This window comes from Aplysia californica, unplaced genomic scaffold (genome assembly GCF_000002075.1).
Source record: "Aplysia californica isolate F4 #8 unplaced genomic scaffold, AplCal3.0 scaffold00447, whole genome shotgun sequence".
Taxonomy (NCBI): Eukaryota; Metazoa; Mollusca; class Gastropoda; order Aplysiida; family Aplysiidae; genus Aplysia; species Aplysia californica.
Genome location: NW_004797717.1, coordinates 250,819 through 270,046, shown reverse-complemented (window position 1 = coordinate 270,046; position 19,228 = coordinate 250,819). Strand labels below are relative to the sequence as shown.

Genomic DNA, 19,228 nt, shown 5'->3' with positions numbered 1-19,228 from the left:
CCAAAGATTGTTCGTATACAATATGGTTCAAGCGGTCCAAAAAATGTCCGCAGTAAATATTTGTATAAAGAATTGCTACAGTTCCAAGCAGTTTTTCGCTACAGATATGACGAGTTGCCTATGAAGGGTGCTGCTCTTAAACTTAAACGTAATGTGTTGTGTTCACTCGTGGACTGCTAGGCTAGCCGTACTTATTATATGATGGCTAGACTGACAAACAAAAAAAGAATAGGCCTACTGAATTGTAAATAAATTTCTAGTTTGCAGTACCTTAGAAAGTGTATTTGTATTTGAGACTGAACCAGGTGCCTTACTGACAGTGGATGTATTTTAAACCTGAATAATTACTAATGAGACCTGTTTTCTAATGTTAATAGGGCCTAAGATAAGTACGGCTAGACTGGCAGGCTAGCCGTACTTAGGTGCGACTAGACTGCTTGAAGTACGATGGACCTTTCACCCTGGGTGAGACTTGCATGCGTTGGCTATTCTCACGCGGTGTGAAACAAGACCTGTTTTTCCTAATTACGGAAAACTGTCCATCGGTATGGCTGATCAAATTGACAAAGGCAAAGAAAAAATGACATTATAGCTCAGTAAGCTAATTTGATCGTCTACAAAGATGCTATCTCTAGAATCTAGACATCTAGATCTATCATCTAGATGGCTATTTCACTTTTCGAATCGAGCCGAACTACGCGGGTCGATATTTTGTTTTGCCCGGAAGTTCTCGCAAGATCTACTCAGGTCCTCTCTCTCTCTCTTTCTGTCTCTTTCTGAATACTGTCTATCTGTGTGGACGATCAAATTGACAAAAACAAAGATAAAAAATTATGTGAAAACACAAAAGTAAATTAATTTGATCGTCTACAAAGATGCTATCTGTGGCTTTTTCACTTTTTGAATGGAGCGGAACTACGCGGGTCGCCATTTTCTTTTGCCCGGAAGTTCTCACAAGATCTACACCTCTCTCTGTCTCTCTCTGTCTCTTTCTGAATTCTGCAGTAAAACACTTACCCCCCCCCAAAAAAAAGACGTTTAACTGACACCATCTGTTTCGTGTCATTGGCAATTTTTATTCTTCAGAGTTCCCCCTGTGACTATAACTTATTCTGAACTCTCTCTATTTTCTTTTAAGTTGGTTCAATTTTCTCTTAGGTGCCAGGGTGTGGATGCCATTTAGGGAGCTCAATGGCATTGTTGAGACCGCAGTTACCAAGCGCCAACCAGGGGCTGTACATGACCTGGAGATGGCGTTACGCAAGCACAAGCCAGACTTCATTTCTCTTCTTAAGAGACCGGTAAACTTTGCTGTCATTCCCCGAAAACGTAAAGGCCAAAACTTCATTTGTAAGAAGTTTTGGCATGTTGTTTTCAGGTTTCCTGAGATCAGTTTTTTAAAATAAGAAGAACTACCCTTTTGGGATTTTATAAAGAACTGCAACAGTTCAGTACTGTGCTTTAATGTTGATGTGTTTGCTATGTGAAATGAAATGTGATGTTATCAGTTGCAGTCAGTGGCAGAAAAAAAGAATGTACTGCTTTACTACTGTTGTAGTCCATTTTTTCCCCATGCTTTGTGCTTTAAGTAATGAGCATTGACTTTTTATACAAAAGAGTTTTGTAGTATTTAAGTAGATCTGGCTCATGCCAAATACGCGTATAAACTTAGTTAAAAGAGATTTGTGTGCTGTTAATCTGTCAAAGAGATACAGTCGAACCTGCTCTAATACCCGCATGGCGAAGAGCATCACCTGTACAAATCTTCACTTCCCATTTTCTCCCTTGCTTTAAAAACAAATTATAACTCTGTTCGAGACTTCCACCTGCGTAAGACAACCTTTTTTAAAAAATCCTTGACAACGGGTGGCCGTCTTAGACAATTTTGACTTTATATGTACGAAAACATTGATGGTATGTTTTTATTTTATAAGGCGAAAAATACAACGCACAGAGATCTGGTGAAGAAGTCTACAACAGAGGGCATCGTAGTGCAAGGTGAACAGAGAAAACAGACATTCACACAGCAGTTTGTTGCAGAGGCTCTCATTCTTAGTGACGTTTTTGACCTCAATGAGCTGGCGGCTGTGGAATTATTAATGGCAGGTGAGTACTTTACATTGTAATTAATTAATTTTTTTTTTTCATTTAAAAAAGTGTTATAATTTTTCTCAACAGTTGTCAATAAGTTTGGATTTTTTAAAATTCACAATGAAAAAAGTTAAAGTCATATACCTCTGTTTACTTTTAAATTTCAGTCCAGAAAAGTGAGGTTTATTTTTTGTTTAAGGACCCGCAATTTAGGATATTTCTTTTTTTGAAAGATATATTTCTGCCCCTGACAGATGTTCTTTTTGCATTTATGATCAGCGACATATCTTTCCCATGTCCTCTCAAAGTGCAACATTTGTCTCTCAGGTGAGGTACAGTTGCCAAACTATCCAGGCCTGACCAGAGGACTGGTGGCTGTCCTTCTCTTTTACGACGGTCAGCGCAGCCTGGTCAGCGCTCTGCGAGCCCTGGCTCAAGCCAGAGAGGGCCGCACGTGGACAGTCGGGGTGACCCCCGAGATACAGACACTCATAAATGACTTTGTGGATCAACTCCTACAGGGTGGTCTCGTAGGCAGTATACTTGGTATGTCTTTTAGTATCTTGTGTCAATGGCCAATGATAAGCCTTAGATGATTTTGCTATTGTTTTGAGGCAATTTTTATTTTAAGGAAGAATGTACCAAGAGTTGTCTGTTTTTATTTGCTTTTTACCGTAAATTTGTTATGGTGCAATTGTGAAAGGCTCCTTTCTTCATTGCTGAAAATAGTTTTCACTTTTTCACTTGACGCTTTGAATACAGTGTAGTTTGCCTGAGTACATTTAATCTTTTAGAAAGCCGAACAAGTCAGGGTTTTTATATCTTGTGACACTCTTTTGTCCCGGTGCACCCCGCGGTCCCCTCCGCGTTCTTGTGACAAGTGATTAAAATTGCTAATATAAAGGAGTGAATAAAAAGCACTGAAAAAGTCTTGACCTGTGTTTTGGAGAGTCAGCGACATGTGAAGATGTCTTGAAGTGAAGTCTATTAAATCAGCTATATTAGTTGCATAGTTGCATGTGTAAGCTGTTTATATGTGTTTTTCTTGGTCATTGTTCATTTACTGAACAAAACTGATTTCTTCAGATCTGATCAAGTCCATGGTCATTGTCAAGGAAATGGATAAGCTGCAGAAAGACAGGGCCCTTGGGCCCCCAAAGCATAGGAAACAGGTGAGCATGTAAAAAAAGAGGGGGGGGGGGGGTGTTATGAGATGAGGATGCAGACAGTGGGTGCTTGATAAGGGAGCACTCAGTTGCTCCCCTTGCAGGTGAAGGGTTACACTTTTTGTGTTCATTTAGTACTCTTGCGCCACCTTGAAGGGTCCAGTGTCGTGATTTCATGTATCATAGAAATCATTCACCTTCAGAATGAAATGATACAGAAATAGTCAAATATACATGGAATGAATGGTGAAATGGATGTTTGTGTGTAGTGTTTAAAGAGGACTCTGTTTGGGGAAATTAAAAAAGGTTTCTTTCCGTATGTTTGGTTGAAAGAAGAAAAAGACAATTTGTTTTTTTTGGGTTTCAAAAAGTCTTACGGTCTTGTGTTTGCTTCCAACAGGTAACAGATCTGTACACTGAGATCCGGCAGACTTTAGCCGACACTATCTTTTGCCTGGCATGTCAGCGGCCCCTCAACAGGCAAGACACTCTACGTCTCCTGGCCTACCTGAGACAAGAGTCCAGTCTGGGTGGGGATGAGACCTTGGACAAGGTCAACCTCAGTCTTCTGCAGGCCCTCTGGTACTGCTTTGATGTCAGTCTCCTGCAGAAGGAGGACTCCGAAGGTGGGTTTTTGAGGCTCAGTGAGTTGAGCTCTTAACCCTTTGACGGTGTACACACTGGTTATTGGACAATGCTTGAAGATGCACTGTTTTGGGGCACTTACTGAACTTAATTATTCGTACAAATTTTTTCATATTGTCTTTATCTGAAATCAGAAAAAGACCTGCAACAACATGTATGCTATCAAAATACAAATTTGTGTTTCTGAATTGTGTTTGATCATGTGAATGTGCCACAAATAGGCCAGTGGACTGCTGTCGGACATATATGTCTGCTACGTCCTTAAAGAGTGAAAGAAATGTTTTTCAAAAACCATGAAGATAAGTCTTGGTTATTGCCTTAGCTGTTAGCGCCAGTGGCTAAGTGGTCAGTGATAGAACCATGATCAAGAGCTTTTGTCCATTCAATTACTGGCTCTGCAGTAGGCATTGTGTCCTTGGGATAAGGCGTTGTTGTTCCCAGCTCTACCCAGATGTAAGAATGGCAAACGTTTTCAAAGGCATAAGCTATCTTTCAACCAGAGTCCTGTTCATGTGTATATCTTTAAATTATCTTGTGTCACCACTTCAGCTAAGTGCATTGGAATTTTTTACATGGTCGGCATTTTAGGTCCGATGGAACATTACTGTTTTGGCAATAAGGAAAAGTTTTTGAGAAAGGGATTTTATTTATCTCTTTCATTTGATATGTGAGTTTGCGATATCCGTGAGTAAATACTGATCTAAATCTCCCAATATGTGTGTTGTATATGGGGAGCTTTGCTGAATTGAGAAATGTAGTACTTCGTGCGAAAATGTTATTCGAGTACAACATTTAAGTTTCGTGGCGTGGTAATACAGACGAACTTGCTCTAGCGGCCACATGATCAAGACAATCACTTGTACAAATAACCACTTCACTTTTCCTTGTGTCCAGAGGTCCTGTCCCTGTTGCCGGTGCTGAGTGACCAGAACTACATGCAGGAAGTGCACCAGGAGCTGGTGTCCGCACAGACCTGGGGCATCCCTGGACTCAAGGCTGCAGCTCAGTTCGGCTGGGCCATCATGCTCAGACAGATTTCTCAGTTCAATGTTGGCAATGGTGGTATGTGGTATTTTTTTTGGCTAAAACTTTTAACCCTTTGAGCCTGGATGTATTCTCCTGGGTTGCTTTTGACAGACTGCTAGAGTTGCACCACCACGACATGTTGAGGTGCTTGTTTGGTGTTCAGTAGGGTAAAAATTTCTTAAGTATTAAGTTCTTCTTCTTCTTCCTCGTTCTCGAATAAGTATTAAGTATACTCTGTTAACTGTGTTATTTGCTACTTTTGTGTCGACTTTTTACTATGACCATGACAAGATCCCTTGAAAGGTTGTTGGGAAATAATATGCTCTTTATTATTTAAGAGTCAGACCAAGAAAACCCCAGAACTTGGTATGTATTTTGAATATTCAAACAGCACAAAATAAATTATTTTCTCCTTTCAGTTGTGATTTTAGATGGATGCTTATCTGTAAGTTTCACTTCGTGTTTAGAATAAAAACACCCGACTTTTTTTCTATTAGTATGTAGTTTCTGTTGTTCAGCTTTTGCCACCTTTGTTGTTTCAGTTTGCTTCTAACTCTCAACTTTAAACTCACCAGGTGCTGGCAGCAGTGACTGTTGTGAAGACGATGAAAGGCTGATAGACCTTGCCTTGGAGGGAAGTGTCTTCTACTTCCTCAGCAACTCGGTGGTGGCTTGTCAAAACTTCCACACAGAGGTATGTCAGCTTTGTTACAATTCCCTTTGCACTGAAGTGTGTTACATACATACTTAAATTTTACCTCTTCTACTGATGTTACAAGTATTTATTCTGATATGAACAAGGATACGAAAACATTCATTAGGGGGGGGGGGGGGCGCACTGGATTGTTGAAAAGCCATTATTAATTTTTTTACCATAATTTAAATTGATTCTTTGTCATGTCAGCACATATGTCACATTGTTGAAGTAACATAACACAATATTTCTTTGCTCAACAGGAATTTTATCTACGTCGCTTACATGGATTGATTTCAGACTTCATTTACCAGATGCCCTTGAAGGTGAATGTTATTTACAGTACCATAATATGTATACTAAGTTTCAGTTTGTGCAAGTAATCATGGTAATGTGCTGTCAGACTGATAGTGGATGACAGTTTTTGTATCTGAAGAATCAGGATCAGTATTGCAGTACAGTGGCGGACAGCCTTTTTAAACTGGAACATTATCTTTTCTTTTTTAAAATAAGACTGAAGTAATGTTTCAAGGTTATTCAAGGCTGTTCGTTTTTGTTAAGCTTTACTTTCTTAATGCCCCCTCTTTCTATGGCTGTGGGAGTGTGTTTGAAAAAAATGTTCATCTACACTATTGATGTATGTTGATACAAGTAACTTTAAATCTCAACCTCCCTGTTATGGAACAGATTTCCTCACAGTTGATTTTGAAGGTACCACTTGAGGGTCCTACAAGTTTACTTCCTCTCTATTGTTTCTGCCCTGCACGCTCGTATGACCTTATTATGCAATTATGAGCACTGTAAAACTCTAACCAAAGCTAAAACATTGTTTCTGTTTGTCTTTGTCTGCCATGTGTAAAGTGATCGTTTGTTGTGTCAATGTAATTTACTTTACTTGAACTGAACAGACTTCTTAATGGGGATTACCAATGTTTTTCTAAAGAAAAAACTCCCAATAGTTTCTTTCCTTTAATGTCTTGTCATATGGTGAGTGTCTTGCATCAATTTTGGCATGTTTCCTTTTTATCTTAGACGAAAGAGCTGAGGAATAGAGGAGACGAAATGAGCCGCATCATCCTAGCTCACCAAGCCGAAGGACTAGAGCCGCCAGTACAGAGGGGGGATCTTCACGAGTTTATGACCTTTGTGTGTATTGCTTCATTTACATTTTTTATCTTTATTTTCTTTCACAGTTTTATTAGGCTGGTGCGATGTAGTACTAGTGTAATGAAAAGGTTTGATGTGTAAAAATTGTTTTTACTTAATGTTGCTGTGCGTTTCTTAGAATACAGTCTCTCATAACTAATGCACAGGAATAGTGTAGATTTGATTAGAGATGGGCCGAGTTGTTGCCTTCTTTGTATGCTGGTATGTAAAGAACAGGGGGAGCTACAAGTTGTTTTTTATGTTTGATTTTTATTCTCAAGCAGTCCAGCTAGCCTGCTTAGTCCCAAATCAGTTCCAGTCCCTAAGATAAGATTCATATGATGGCTTTGGAACCTGACTGCCTTTGGTTCCAATGTCAGACAAGGCTCTATGGTATCTCAGATGTAAAAAATGTACCACCCCTTAATCCAGGGCTGCCAACCATTCCAATTTTGTCGTAATCTTTACGATTTTTTAGCCTCACTACGAAATTCCGATCATAAAGCGATTTATTACGTTTTTTACAGTCAGCAGAATTTTGGCTATAAGAAAATATTTTTGGCTCTATTTTTATTTTACAAGTCTTAGTGCAGACCTGTAAATCGTCTGCCATAGTCGGAAAACAGCCAATCTCTATATCAAACCCCCCCCCCCCCCCCCTTTAAAAAAGGAACAGCTGGCCAACTTGGCTCGAGTTAGCTTTGTCCACAATAACAACGTACACAAATAGAAGCATAGAAGCATCGCTGCCACGCTGCTGAAACCCGATCAGTCTAAAAATAGATTTTATCGATCTATTTTTCCGTAATTAAGACATTTTTGTTCGTTGTCATATAGTAATTTGAAAATGAGAGCACTATTACTAATTTTTATGGGAAATGACTAATTTTCTTCTTGGTCATTACTAAAAACCATGGAGATAGGTTGGCAGCCCTGTTAATCCCATTTCAGTTCCGCTAGTTCCAATCCCTACGAGGTAATTGGGCTCTCTTGCAATGTTTTAGAAACTCTCTCTGTGAGCTAATAAAAGCAAGTGCAGGCTTGCCAATTGCCCTGAATTTCCAGGACTATCCTAAGTTCACATTTTAACCTTCACCACTGTGACGAGGCAAATTTTACCCCATACGCTATGCCCAAACCAGTCCCACTTGATGTAATTTTGTTCACTGTTACACATTCTGGAGTTGCACCGTTTTGTGTCCCTGATTGGATTTAGAAAAGGTCGGTAAGCCTGTAAGTGAAATATCTGTGACCATCGAGTTGAAATAAGTAAAAGGAAACTAATTAATTCAAAGATCAAAACAATGAGGCCTGTTCCCATGAGTAATATATTTCAGAAGTTGCTCATCTTGTGTGTGTCTTTTCAGATTGGAGATTTGTACATCAAGGATCCCCTCAAGCTGCAGCTGGCCCTTGAGTATTGGTGTCCCCCTGAGGCAACGCCAGGTGCTGCAGATACGAGTGCTGTCTTCAGGCCTGACCCAAAGCAGGTAATGTGTTGGTGAATAGTCATGAGAATTAGAAAATGGTAAATACAAAGTTGAAGCACATTTTACCCGGTCGAATGCTCAATGCTCCTCACGGCAAAAAAATACAAAAGGACCTATTATACATGTTACATATGGAGGCTTTGTGATATAATTGGTTTTCTCCAATATTTCGTAATTTATGCTTTTTTCCCTCTTGATCATAAGCTTTGTTCCCTTTTGATCACTAACAGGTTCTGTCTTTTACCGCTACAATTTTTTTTTCCATGAAACATGCTGGATCCAATGACTTTATACTGTTTCGATTCAGTTTTTGTTTTGTTTGTTTACTTGCCAACAGTGAAAGCTGCGCGTTTTATAGATCTTATAATTGCGCGGCAATCTCAAGATAAAGCTGCTCGTTTTAACGATATGATTATTGCATTAATATGTTATATTTTTTAAATAATAAAAACAAAAATTCACTTCCATCTTTATCATTTTATTCACATCAAAGAGCATTCACCTATATTTTCAAAAGTGTAAAAATATGAAAATTAAAATTAACATGTGAAACTTAAGAGGTCACAAGAATGATACAATTATACAATCCTTAAAACGCGCAGCGATTGCGCTGATCGATAATTAGCGCGGAACACACATACTTTCATCTTGCTCTCGCTACTGCTTCTCGATGAAGCATGTTTTGACATCATTGTTATATTATTATGTAATTGTTCAGTGGTCCAATGAGTTTTTTACCACTGATTTTTGTGGGTCAAATAAAGAAATCTGTCCATTTAAATGTTAGGATCTCGTATGTTCTTATGTATGCAGTAAAGTACATATATTTTTTTAACAATTGTGTTTCTGCAATGTTAATTTTCTTTCCTTTTTTTCTGTGAGCTTTAGAAATTGTGTAACGATTAGATAGTAGAGACTTTGATATGTGGTACTTCTAATTATAATTCTAGTTTACTTTTAGATTTAGAAAAGAGAAGCACTTGAACATGATAACCGTCATTTAATACAAGGAAAGAATTACCATAGACTTTCAGAAACAATGAAGGGAAATAAAGTAGCTAGGATTTGCCTCAGGTGGTTCCACAAATAAGGATTATAATAATAATAATACATGGCATTTATATAGAGCATTTCCATGTGCTTTACAAGATAAATTAAAATGACTTAAAAAATAGAGTAATTCATTGTGGCTGACAGGTGCTCTGTGTTGCCTGTTCCGTCTTTTCAGTGTTGCTTTTGTCATAATGTGCTGTTCGTGAAATGTGGGGAAATTCGGATATTTCAGTTCGTTTCGTGTAAGGCTATGATGCAGATGACCTTGTTTGAATCCTCAAAGGGGAGTTCTAGGGTCATTTGGGGAGTATCCAAGGTTCTCCACCTTTGTGGCTTAGTCCTACCACAGATGGAGGATGAATTCAGAGGTCCTGTTTTTAACTAACCTTACACAGTTAAAAGTGGTGTAGAATTCATACAGTGCTACACTTTATCTTGCAAAGTGGGATTGTTATTGTACTGATTTGTTGTTAAACTGCTTGACCTGATCTGCAACACTTTTATCTCACTTTTTCAGATCGCCCTGTTCAAATTTGTGCGTGTTGCTGGAGACCTTCTGCCTGCTCCTTTGTTTCTGCCATACCTCCACATGCTGACAGGTCTGGCCACAGGGCCCCAGTGTGCTCACCATTGCTTCAGTCTCCTCCGGGTCAATGGTAAGTGTTGGTGATTGGCGGGTGCTCTGATGTGGTTTTCTCCTTCTTTCCTGTCAAAGATCTATCGTCCTGATCTTTTCTTCTTTTTTGTGTTTGTTATTCTCTTGTAACACCTCTGGTCTTCGGCACTTATATGACCTTATTGTGTTGCAAGTGTCATAAAACTCTTAAATATAAAAGGGAAAAAGAAAAAAAAAAGGTAAGTGTTGTTGGATGACTCTATTACTTTTGTCTTAGGTGCGTGTTGTTGATGATGAGAGTTTTGGTTTGGTCTGTCCTTCCTGTTTGTCAGAGTGACTTGTCAAAACTTGTTTTGGTTTCTTTACCGATGTTGGTGTTGTAGCGGATAGGTGCTTTTCTGTTGATTCCCATGTGTGGGGAATTTTGATAGAGTTTCTTGGTATTTCTGCTGGGATGTTGCATCCCTCTCAGCATGGATTGGGCCTGACAGGCAGGGTTGAAGCCTGCCTCATAAATGGTCTAAACACGTACTTAAAAATAACCAAACTGGTTTCGAAAGGAAAAAATTACTGTTATAGTGCGGGTAGTTTTAGAGCACCCATGTAACTGCTATTTCTTTCCTCTCCCATTGTTTTTGGTGTCTGGCAATCTTGTTTTTGCCCAGCATTAAATGACCTTTATTGTATGAATGTACTTCTTATTAGTGACCCGATAAATGAACTGCTATCATCCTATGGTTTTGCAGAGATGGTTGGGTGGTGTGGTTTGCATCTTGTACTTCTTTTTATGTCTTTATGCGGTCTGTAGCATCTTTGTTGTAATGGTAAAGCTCATCACCGTTACACTCAGAAAATGAGAATTATGTTTCTGCAAATCATAGGAGGTACAATATTGAGCATTTCCATCTCTCTGCCAGAATGCTGTATCCCATAAAACCATGCTGGGACCTGACGAATTGACCTGCATTCTGAATGGTTCACATTGTTTTCATGGGGGCTAATCATTTACTATATTGAGTCTTATTTAGTCCCTGGCAAAATATGATTACGGTACTTGCTTGCTACTACCGAACAATAATTTCTTTACTCTAAATGTCTGTGTACAATATGGCTGCTATCGTTTCTGTGTTTCTTATTTCTCCTCTTTTTTTTGCGTGTGTTTGTCACTCTCTTGTAACTCCTCTAATCTTCAGTACTTATATGACCTAATTGCATTCCAAGTCCCGTAAAACTCTTATTAGTAAAACAAATAAAATGAAACAAGTGCAGTACACAAGTCAGTGAATAATACAATAGATAACAGTACAATACATAGATTGTATTACAATAGATAATATTTTACACCCTACAATTAACAGGTGGACAGGCGAACCCTGTGTCGTGGGACCACATCTTCCACTCCATCCACCAGTACTACAGCAGCCTGAGGCAGGAGGCCTACAGCGTCTCCGACACTCAGGCCGTGCCCTACAGAGCCAGCGCCGTGCGCAGCATGACCCCACAGGAGCTGGAAGCTGTCTGCTCGGTGCTCAAACTGACCCGACACATTGCTGTCTTGGTGAGATGATAAGATAATAAATAATGCAACAATTTATTTATCTCCGTAAAGTGAAATATGTTGCGACGTGGTAAATATGTATATAATAAAGTTGGGGGGGGGAGGTGGGGGGGAGATAACACTTTTCACTTTTTTGTCATTGTGAAACTAAATTTGTAGATTTTGCTATTTCTTTTACATTTTTTATATGTATGTTACTACATTTTTTTTTCTTTTTAAGTCCATTAAATTTCAGGAATTATGTTATGTATTGATGGCGTTACTTACAAGTAATTTACTCTACCGTTTTTTCCATGTGCCGCAGAATGAGACGTGTCGCTCGGCCTTCTGTGAGAACCAGCAGTGGTCAGTGGTCATGGTGCTGTTTGGCCTGTTGGGCTGCAGTGTGACTGTCCAGATGAAGGGGGAGCTAATGCGGACGTTGGCGGCTATTTCACAGACCCCGGTCTTTGCTGCTACCATCTGGCAGACTTTGGAGGCTTCTCAGGTCAGTTTGTGATGGCAGAAGCTGACTTCTTTTTTTAGCCGAGAAGTTCTTGCTTTTATATTTAGTTTTTCTTTTCTTACGGTTTTGCTTAATGGGCTAGTTGATAGTCAAGACGAAAGTCACAAAAACAAGTTATGATTCTCCGCATTTTTTTTCTTTTTCTTCTGTTAAACGCCATATTTGTTGTGTCTATTTAAATGTCTCTTTGTTTGCAAATGCAACTGCGTAAATTTTCAGGTATTTGAACAAATCCCAGTGTCATCCCAACTATACTTTTTACTGACAATAATTCTCTTTTGCTCTGTGGTCCGGTAGATTCTGCCCACCACTGTGGCGTCCGGTGAGCAGCCCGGAGGGTTCCGTGTGGAGCTGGAGGAGGTGGAGAGCCGTAACGAAGAGTACCCTCTGACCCGTGGCTTCCTTGAGCTCATGGGCTCTCTCACCCTGTTCCCCGTTCCCATGGGCCTAGGGGCCGGCACTCGGTCCCCAGGGTTCGATCCGTACCTGGATTTCATTCTCAACTCCATCCTGCTCAAGTACAACACAAGAGCTTACAAATCAGCCGAAGAAAAGGTTAGTAACACTTTTCCTGATGGGTAATCGAGAACTGATGATCTTAGGTCTACATGTTTTATATAAGTGTATTTCTCTTTTGGAACTGTTTCCTAGCAAAACCAGTGTGAGGGCTTTATGGACAAATCTGCCTCATGCACAGAACACAGTTTCTTGTTGTTAGTGATCTAGTAGCATCTGAGCGTTAACTCTTCTGCATGATGCCATTCTGTAATAGCTTCTTGAGAAGTAGAGGCAGTTAGATGTGTGGGGTAGCTTGGGAAGAAAGCATTCCCTCAAATCGGTTAGTTTTCCACAGAAGAACAGATGATGTTCCACTGTTTTTGAGACGTAGTCACATAGTAGGCAGACTGCTTTACTCCAATTTGGTTGAGATGTTGATTGAGGGACACATGTGTTCTAAGTTGGAAGATTATGGATTGATCTCCCCTCCTCAACTCATTGATTGGATCTTTGACCAGTGGTTTATTCATGTGGCCATACATCATCCTCCCTGTCGTACCTTTGGAAAACAGTTTCAATAGGGCAGGACCACTGACGGGAGGGGGGTAAAATGAATACGAAGTAAAAACATGCACTATTTCGCAACATTGCCAAAAATATGCCATCTGAAAGCACTCTTTTAAAGCTAAAAGACATAAGTGTCCATCAGAATAATAGACACATCTAGAGAGTGATCCTGACCAGCAGTTGAAACTTAAGGACCATAAATTATAAGACCCTAAAAATTCTCTAACTTTTTTTCCTAGCAGGCTGTGCTGGGGTCTTGGAAAAAAGTTACTTGTACGATCCCTATGGGGAAGGGGTTCAGTCAGTTTTTTATTTTACAAAGCTTTTTATTTCTGAAACTTAACTCTTTTCGAACCACACATCGCATATTGCACCACTGATCTGTGCACAATAGGTTAAGTGATAACATAATTGTCACGTGTAAAAAGAGTTAACTTCTTTTTGCATGTTTGAGTATTGGCTTTATTTCATAAATAGCCATAGTGTGTCAATGTAGTGCCTTATTTTACTCAAAACGAAACAAAATCAATTTTTTCCAGTGGCAGCTTGTGTGTGGCAGCCTGGAGGTGCTGGTCAAGTTGCTGACGGACTATGAGCTCCAGAGCCAAGACCTGCAGCAGGACACAGTGGACGTCCCGGGCCTTGGGATAGTACCGGCCAGCAAACAGCCAGGCTTCACCGTGCTCTGCCTGCTGCTCAGCGACTCCAAGCTGTTCAAGACTGTAAGCTCCTCCTTCTGGCTGTTGTGTTCCTCTCTTTGCTTTTGGGCTTGCTTTTATTTATCAGAGATTGTGAACTACTAGATGGTTCACTCCTTTTTGTCCCTCTTTCCCGCAAATTTATTTATTTGAGAAATTGAAAGTCATGAAAATGTGGTGGCGACGTCTATATAATTGTACGCTTGACACTATTTTTAGAGAGGGGCGTATCTTGTATGTAAAGATTAGAGGCAGCGATTGTTTTAAAAGACCTATTTACGGGGAGGAGTGACCCTTGATTTTGCAGATTTTGGGTCAGGCTATGCACATTTTATGTTGGCTGATTTTTTAAGATCTACCAGTTTTTTGTCTAAAAATAGCATGGATACAATTGAAAAAGACTTTTTTCTCCTGGAAAATTGCCTTTAAAAACATGAGGATGGATTCATTTACTCAATTTTCACAATTATTGTCTGTGTTCGCAAAATGCAATTTTTGTGCAGTTTTTTCCCTGCTCCTTCCTTAGTTTTCATCCTTTTGACATGAAACTTTCAGGAAGCATAGTTGGCAAGGCTGCCATCAATGTAACAGAGAGATATTTGCTAACAAAATCATACTTTTCCATTGGCAAGCGATTACACAATCTAAATATAGAAAAGGGTTTTGTTATACTTTAGGAAAATTTTCATATATTTTTTTCTTTTTCACTTATTGAAAAAAACTTGCTGTAACTTTGATAGGGTCTGGTTCAGGTATACTCTCACCAAATTTGGTCGGTAAATAAGAAAGCCTTAGGGATTCAAAATTCATTTTTTATTTTCAAGATGGCGGCCGTTTCCACAGCAACAGCTATAGCTATGCCAAAATAAAATTGGGTATCAAGAGATTTTACTATGTCTAACTTATATGTGTACTTAGATTTGATCTCGGGCAACAAACTTAGAAAATGGTCCTCAAGGGTAGCTCCTCCCATTAAGAAACGAAACAAAACTTTTTAGTGCAAGTGACAACATCCACTTAAATATGCATTGATATTTGAGGATGCTATTTATTTATAGATATTGAATTATATGTTAAGAGTTTCATTTTAATGGGAGATGAATGGAGCTGCTGATAAAATATGTTTAACAAAACATTTTCATTTTCTGAAACAACTTTTGTCTATTTTTTGTTTGGATGATACCAATGCTTTTCTTTCCTTCTGTTGTCTTTTGTCTTGCTTTTTTTCTTACGCCAAATAGCCTTTCTCATTTCAGTGGGGTTTTCTCCACTTTTGCTTAAAAGTTTATGAGCCAGTACTGTACTTTGTTTATTGTTATACAGTATACGCAATAACTGCTGTCTGACACTCCTTTTTTGTGACCTCAAGTGTTTCTTGCATTAGAGTTTCTGCTTTCCTAAAGAGTGTTGTATCTTACAGGTCCAAATGATCCTGGAGGAGGCAGTGGCCATGTTTGAGCAGTTTGCCCCTTTCCCTGGTAAGTGCTGAACAGTGAGATCTCCAACTGGTCCCAGTGCTTCGCTATCTAAACTCAGTTGGGGGGGGGGGGGTTGTTTGTTTGGTTGGGTGGTTTTTTGGGGGGTGGGGGGGCAGGTGAGGGCTTATTGGTGACTGTCTTTCTCTTCATATTGGGGATTGTTTTGTATTCCTTCTCTTCTTATTGATGATTGATTTATTTTTTTGTTTTTATTGGGTATAGTTCGTTTTCTTTCTCTTCGTATTGGGGATAGTTTATTTTTTAGATGTTTGATGTGGGTGGTTGGCGGGTTCTCTGGTGTGGTTTGCTCCTTCTTTCCTATCAAACACCTATCGTCCTTATCTCCCCACCTCCTTTTTGTGTTTGTTACTTCCTTGTAACTCGTCTAATCTTCGGCACTTAAATCACCTTATTGTGTTGCAAGTGCCGTAAAACTCTTACAAAAAAAAAAGAAGATGTTTGAGGGTATATTTAATGGATGGTTGCGAACATCCAGTAGGTAGTCTGCTCCTTCGTTTTTAAATGTAATTTTTGTCCTACTTAACTTACTCGCTGATGAAATGCGTCCTTTAGTTTGCTAACCAGTTGATTAGCACTACCAGATCATGCAGATTTCTCTCCATACATATATAAATTGTAAAGCGCATATAGCTTATTGTTGAGTGGGAATGATATGCACTATACAAATGCTATTTATTATTATTATTATTATAATTATTATTGTTTTATGTCTTACCCTAGTGCAGGTGTTTTCAAATTCTTCTACTACTTTTCAGGGTTCCAAGTGGACACTATATGTATTACAGTTTATAATTACCCTGTGACTCTAATCTTCGGCACTTATATGACCTGTTTGTCTTGTAAATGCAGTAAAGGTAAAAGTACAAACTGCTCGACTAGTGATGCCACTATTGTCTCTTTTTTTTTTTCAGGAGACAGTTATCTTGAGCGAGCGGCCTTGCTATGTCTGCAGCTTTTGGAGGGGGCCACTGACCGCCAGGGTGCCTTAGAGACCCGGGTGAGGGAAACGGCCTCACCCCTCATGATCTCAGGCCTTGAGCGACTGCTGTTGGCCATCAACCCCCGCACGCGCAAGGCTGACTATCTGGTGAACATTACCAAGTACGTTGGTGCATGTGGTAACTATTTTGATACAGTAGCTACCTCAGAATTACGGAGATCTATCTATGACATTTTTGGCTGTTTTGAGTTACTAAGATAATGAGCTCAGAAACCAAATCTTCTATTTGCTTAATCAAAATCGTAAGATTACTCAGACTCGTTATCAAGATATTCAAAGAATCTCATTTAAAAAGGCTTGACCGCGTTGTGAAACTAAACATTTTAAACTTCAAATTTCTCAAGACGAGGTACTGAGCCGAAAGAACTTTGTAATTCGAGGGTAGCACTGTGTCTGTAGTGTAATGTTATGGCTCTCGCTTGTGAAAGAGTTAAGTTGAGTTGAAATACTTCAATTTTTTTCTTTTCTAAGTCTATTTACCGGAAATTTAATTAAATATATTCTGCTAGAGCAGGATAAACCCCATATATGTGAGGCATCATGGTGATATCAGGCGTTCGTCAAAATAATGAAATTGAAGGTATTGGCATTTTTCTGCCGTTTTGGCAATATATATCAAATTTTTGTTTTTTGACTCAACCCCTTTTATGTCCATTTAAAAACATAATTATGTGTGGATTTTAATGAATTTTCAGTTTCCAAGGATGTTCAAGCTTTGATTGCGGCCATTTTCTCGCTAATTTTACTTTTGAAACTAGGCAACCCCGGCCTCCTTCAATGGCAAATAATTTGACTTCTATTCACCGCAGATTGATATTGTTTTCGCCTTTGCCCGAAAATGATGAGCGCCTGATTCCACCGCATCATGGCGCATATGTTCGGTGAAGTGGCTATCTCTATTAGATGGTTCATAATTCATAAAAATCATTGACAGTGTTTACAGATAACATCAACCACTAACAAAAAGATGTAAATTATCTAGAAAATATTTACAAACATTTAAAAATATTTTTAATGTGAATTTATTGTGGTAGGTTTCAGATGTGATCTTTTTGTCATACCCCCATTTTTCTCTCCAGGTTTGTAGTGTTCAACACGACACTTCCCAAACACACTCTGTCAGCCGTGAAGATCTTGTGTCATGTGTGCAGGGAGACACCGTCACATTCTGACATCATAAACCTCTTCACAGCCGAGAAGGTCAGTACCAGTTTAGAAGTTGGGACATTTTTCTTTTTTGCGAGTTATTTTTTTATACTGACTAGTTTTGAGGAGACTTCTCTGTGATTTTTGCTTTTTCGTATGTCACCTTGGTAGGGAGAGACAAAAACAGGGAAAAATAATTGGGAACCATCAGGGTTGCGATATTTCATATGATAACAGTGACTGTTGTGGTGGCATAAGAAGGAGCATGGTCACAACTGAAATCTGCTACAAAATTTTTATGTGGAAAAGATCAGCAACAGTTGCATGTGCGATGAATCTTTCTTATTCAGCATTCTTATGTCTATCAACAGAGAGTGAGTGCGGAGCTGTTGCAAGGCTTTGTGGAATGTCTCGACTCCAACACTGCGGAGCTGGCGGAGGAGCGAGCCTCGGCTCTCCTCTCGGAACCAGGTTAGTTGACAATTTTCTTCATGAGCAAGTGTGTTTCTTGTTACTTATGAGGGAGCTACTTTAGCAATGTCGTCAGAAGTTCAGAGGCTAGCTAGGAGGCTGGTCTACCTTTTGTTTGTTGTTTTCTTTCAGGATTTGACTTTCTGTTCTGTAAGTTCACATTTTAAGCAGGTTTATATGACATCAAACTATTTAGAAAATGTTTGTTTTTCCTTGACTGCATATACACGTTTCTCAAGAAATGCTGAATCACTGCACACTGACATGAGGTGTGCATTCAGCACGCTGAAGGGTAAAGGTAACACTCGGGTTTGAGCTCAGATCTATAGAGCTGCATGACCTGCTTCTTTAAAGGAAGGCTGTAAACTATTAAACCATATTATGGACCTTGTCACTGGAGGGTCCTCCCTTCTTCCCTTTCCCTCTGCTGTTTCTGTCTGTCTTTCTTGCTTTTTTCATGCTCTTGATGAGTGTTACTGTGTCAATGTGCTTCTCTTTACACAAACTAAAATCAAAGTAAACTTTACCATTGCAGATAGCAGCAGTGAGGATGTTTTTGTGTCGGTGTACTTCCCTTCTCTTTATTCAAAGTGAACTCTACCTTTGCAGAAAGTGACAGTGAGAGTGGGGAGCCGCTGGTGCAGAACTCCATCTGTGAGCACATCATTCAGCTGATGCTGGTGTCCTTAGACCTGGCAGCACCTAACCTGGCCCACTGGTTACTGGGCTTCCACCTACAGAAACCCGTCATTCGCACAACCCTGCAGGACCCTGGTCAGTCTATTTCTCTGTGTTTGTTTGGATTGTGAGAATTGAAATAACCAGGCGGGGAAAGCCTGTTGGCATTTAACGACTCGATGGAGGTTAAGTCTGCCGTTTTAAAGCCCTGTTTGACTGCAGGGCTAAGTTGAGTTTTTGCAGAAATGAATTTATTTCATATACTTGACATTCAGTCTTTAATATTGTAAAGTTTTGTTTCAAAAGTTGATGGTAGTTGTTTGATAAACTGTATCTGGGGATGAAATCTTTTATGGTTAGGAAAACATAACCCACAAAGGGAAAGATAGTTTTCTCATTATTTTCTTTCGGGGCAGTTCAAGCCAGTGATTTGACTTCACTCAGTGTTTTGGGTATAGTGGTTTTTCATAGTAGGTGTGCATATATATGCCCTCCCTCTTCCTCAAACTTTACTGAAAATTTTAGCTGTATTTCACCCCGTCTGCTGTTCTGGAGAATTTAACGTAAATACTTGGCTATGCCCTGTACAGTTGTTCACTATGCTTTGGTATTATGGAGTATTTTTTTACCCAAATGTCGTTTTTAAGCTGTGTGTATTTTTATAACCCCACCCCCACCGCC

The 19,228-nt window shown here is 39.4% G+C and overlaps 1 protein-coding gene across 1 annotated transcript in view; it reads left to right on the top strand.

Moving 5' to 3' along the window:
- LOC101858802 (nuclear pore complex protein Nup205) overlaps nucleotides 1–19,228 on the top strand; it is a 41,319-nt gene that overhangs the window by 1,832 nt on the left and 20,259 nt on the right. Inside the window, exons 2-21 of the mRNA XM_035971498.1 lie at nucleotides 1,159–1,301; nucleotides 1,935–2,106; nucleotides 2,419–2,637; nucleotides 3,178–3,263; nucleotides 3,658–3,883; nucleotides 4,797–4,964; nucleotides 5,504–5,622; nucleotides 5,886–5,948; nucleotides 6,655–6,768; nucleotides 8,136–8,258; nucleotides 9,829–9,967; nucleotides 11,286–11,485; nucleotides 11,790–11,972; nucleotides 12,288–12,545; nucleotides 13,595–13,777; nucleotides 15,174–15,231; nucleotides 16,164–16,353; nucleotides 17,332–17,452; nucleotides 17,770–17,869; nucleotides 18,479–18,643. Of these exons, the coding sequence (XP_035827391.1) occupies nucleotides 1,159–1,301; nucleotides 1,935–2,106; nucleotides 2,419–2,637; nucleotides 3,178–3,263; nucleotides 3,658–3,883; nucleotides 4,797–4,964; nucleotides 5,504–5,622; nucleotides 5,886–5,948; nucleotides 6,655–6,768; nucleotides 8,136–8,258; nucleotides 9,829–9,967; nucleotides 11,286–11,485; nucleotides 11,790–11,972; nucleotides 12,288–12,545; nucleotides 13,595–13,777; nucleotides 15,174–15,231; nucleotides 16,164–16,353; nucleotides 17,332–17,452; nucleotides 17,770–17,869; nucleotides 18,479–18,643 (3,030 nt within the window). The remainder of the gene's footprint in view (nucleotides 1–1,158; nucleotides 1,302–1,934; nucleotides 2,107–2,418; nucleotides 2,638–3,177; nucleotides 3,264–3,657; nucleotides 3,884–4,796; nucleotides 4,965–5,503; nucleotides 5,623–5,885; nucleotides 5,949–6,654; nucleotides 6,769–8,135; nucleotides 8,259–9,828; nucleotides 9,968–11,285; nucleotides 11,486–11,789; nucleotides 11,973–12,287; nucleotides 12,546–13,594; nucleotides 13,778–15,173; nucleotides 15,232–16,163; nucleotides 16,354–17,331; nucleotides 17,453–17,769; nucleotides 17,870–18,478; nucleotides 18,644–19,228) is intronic.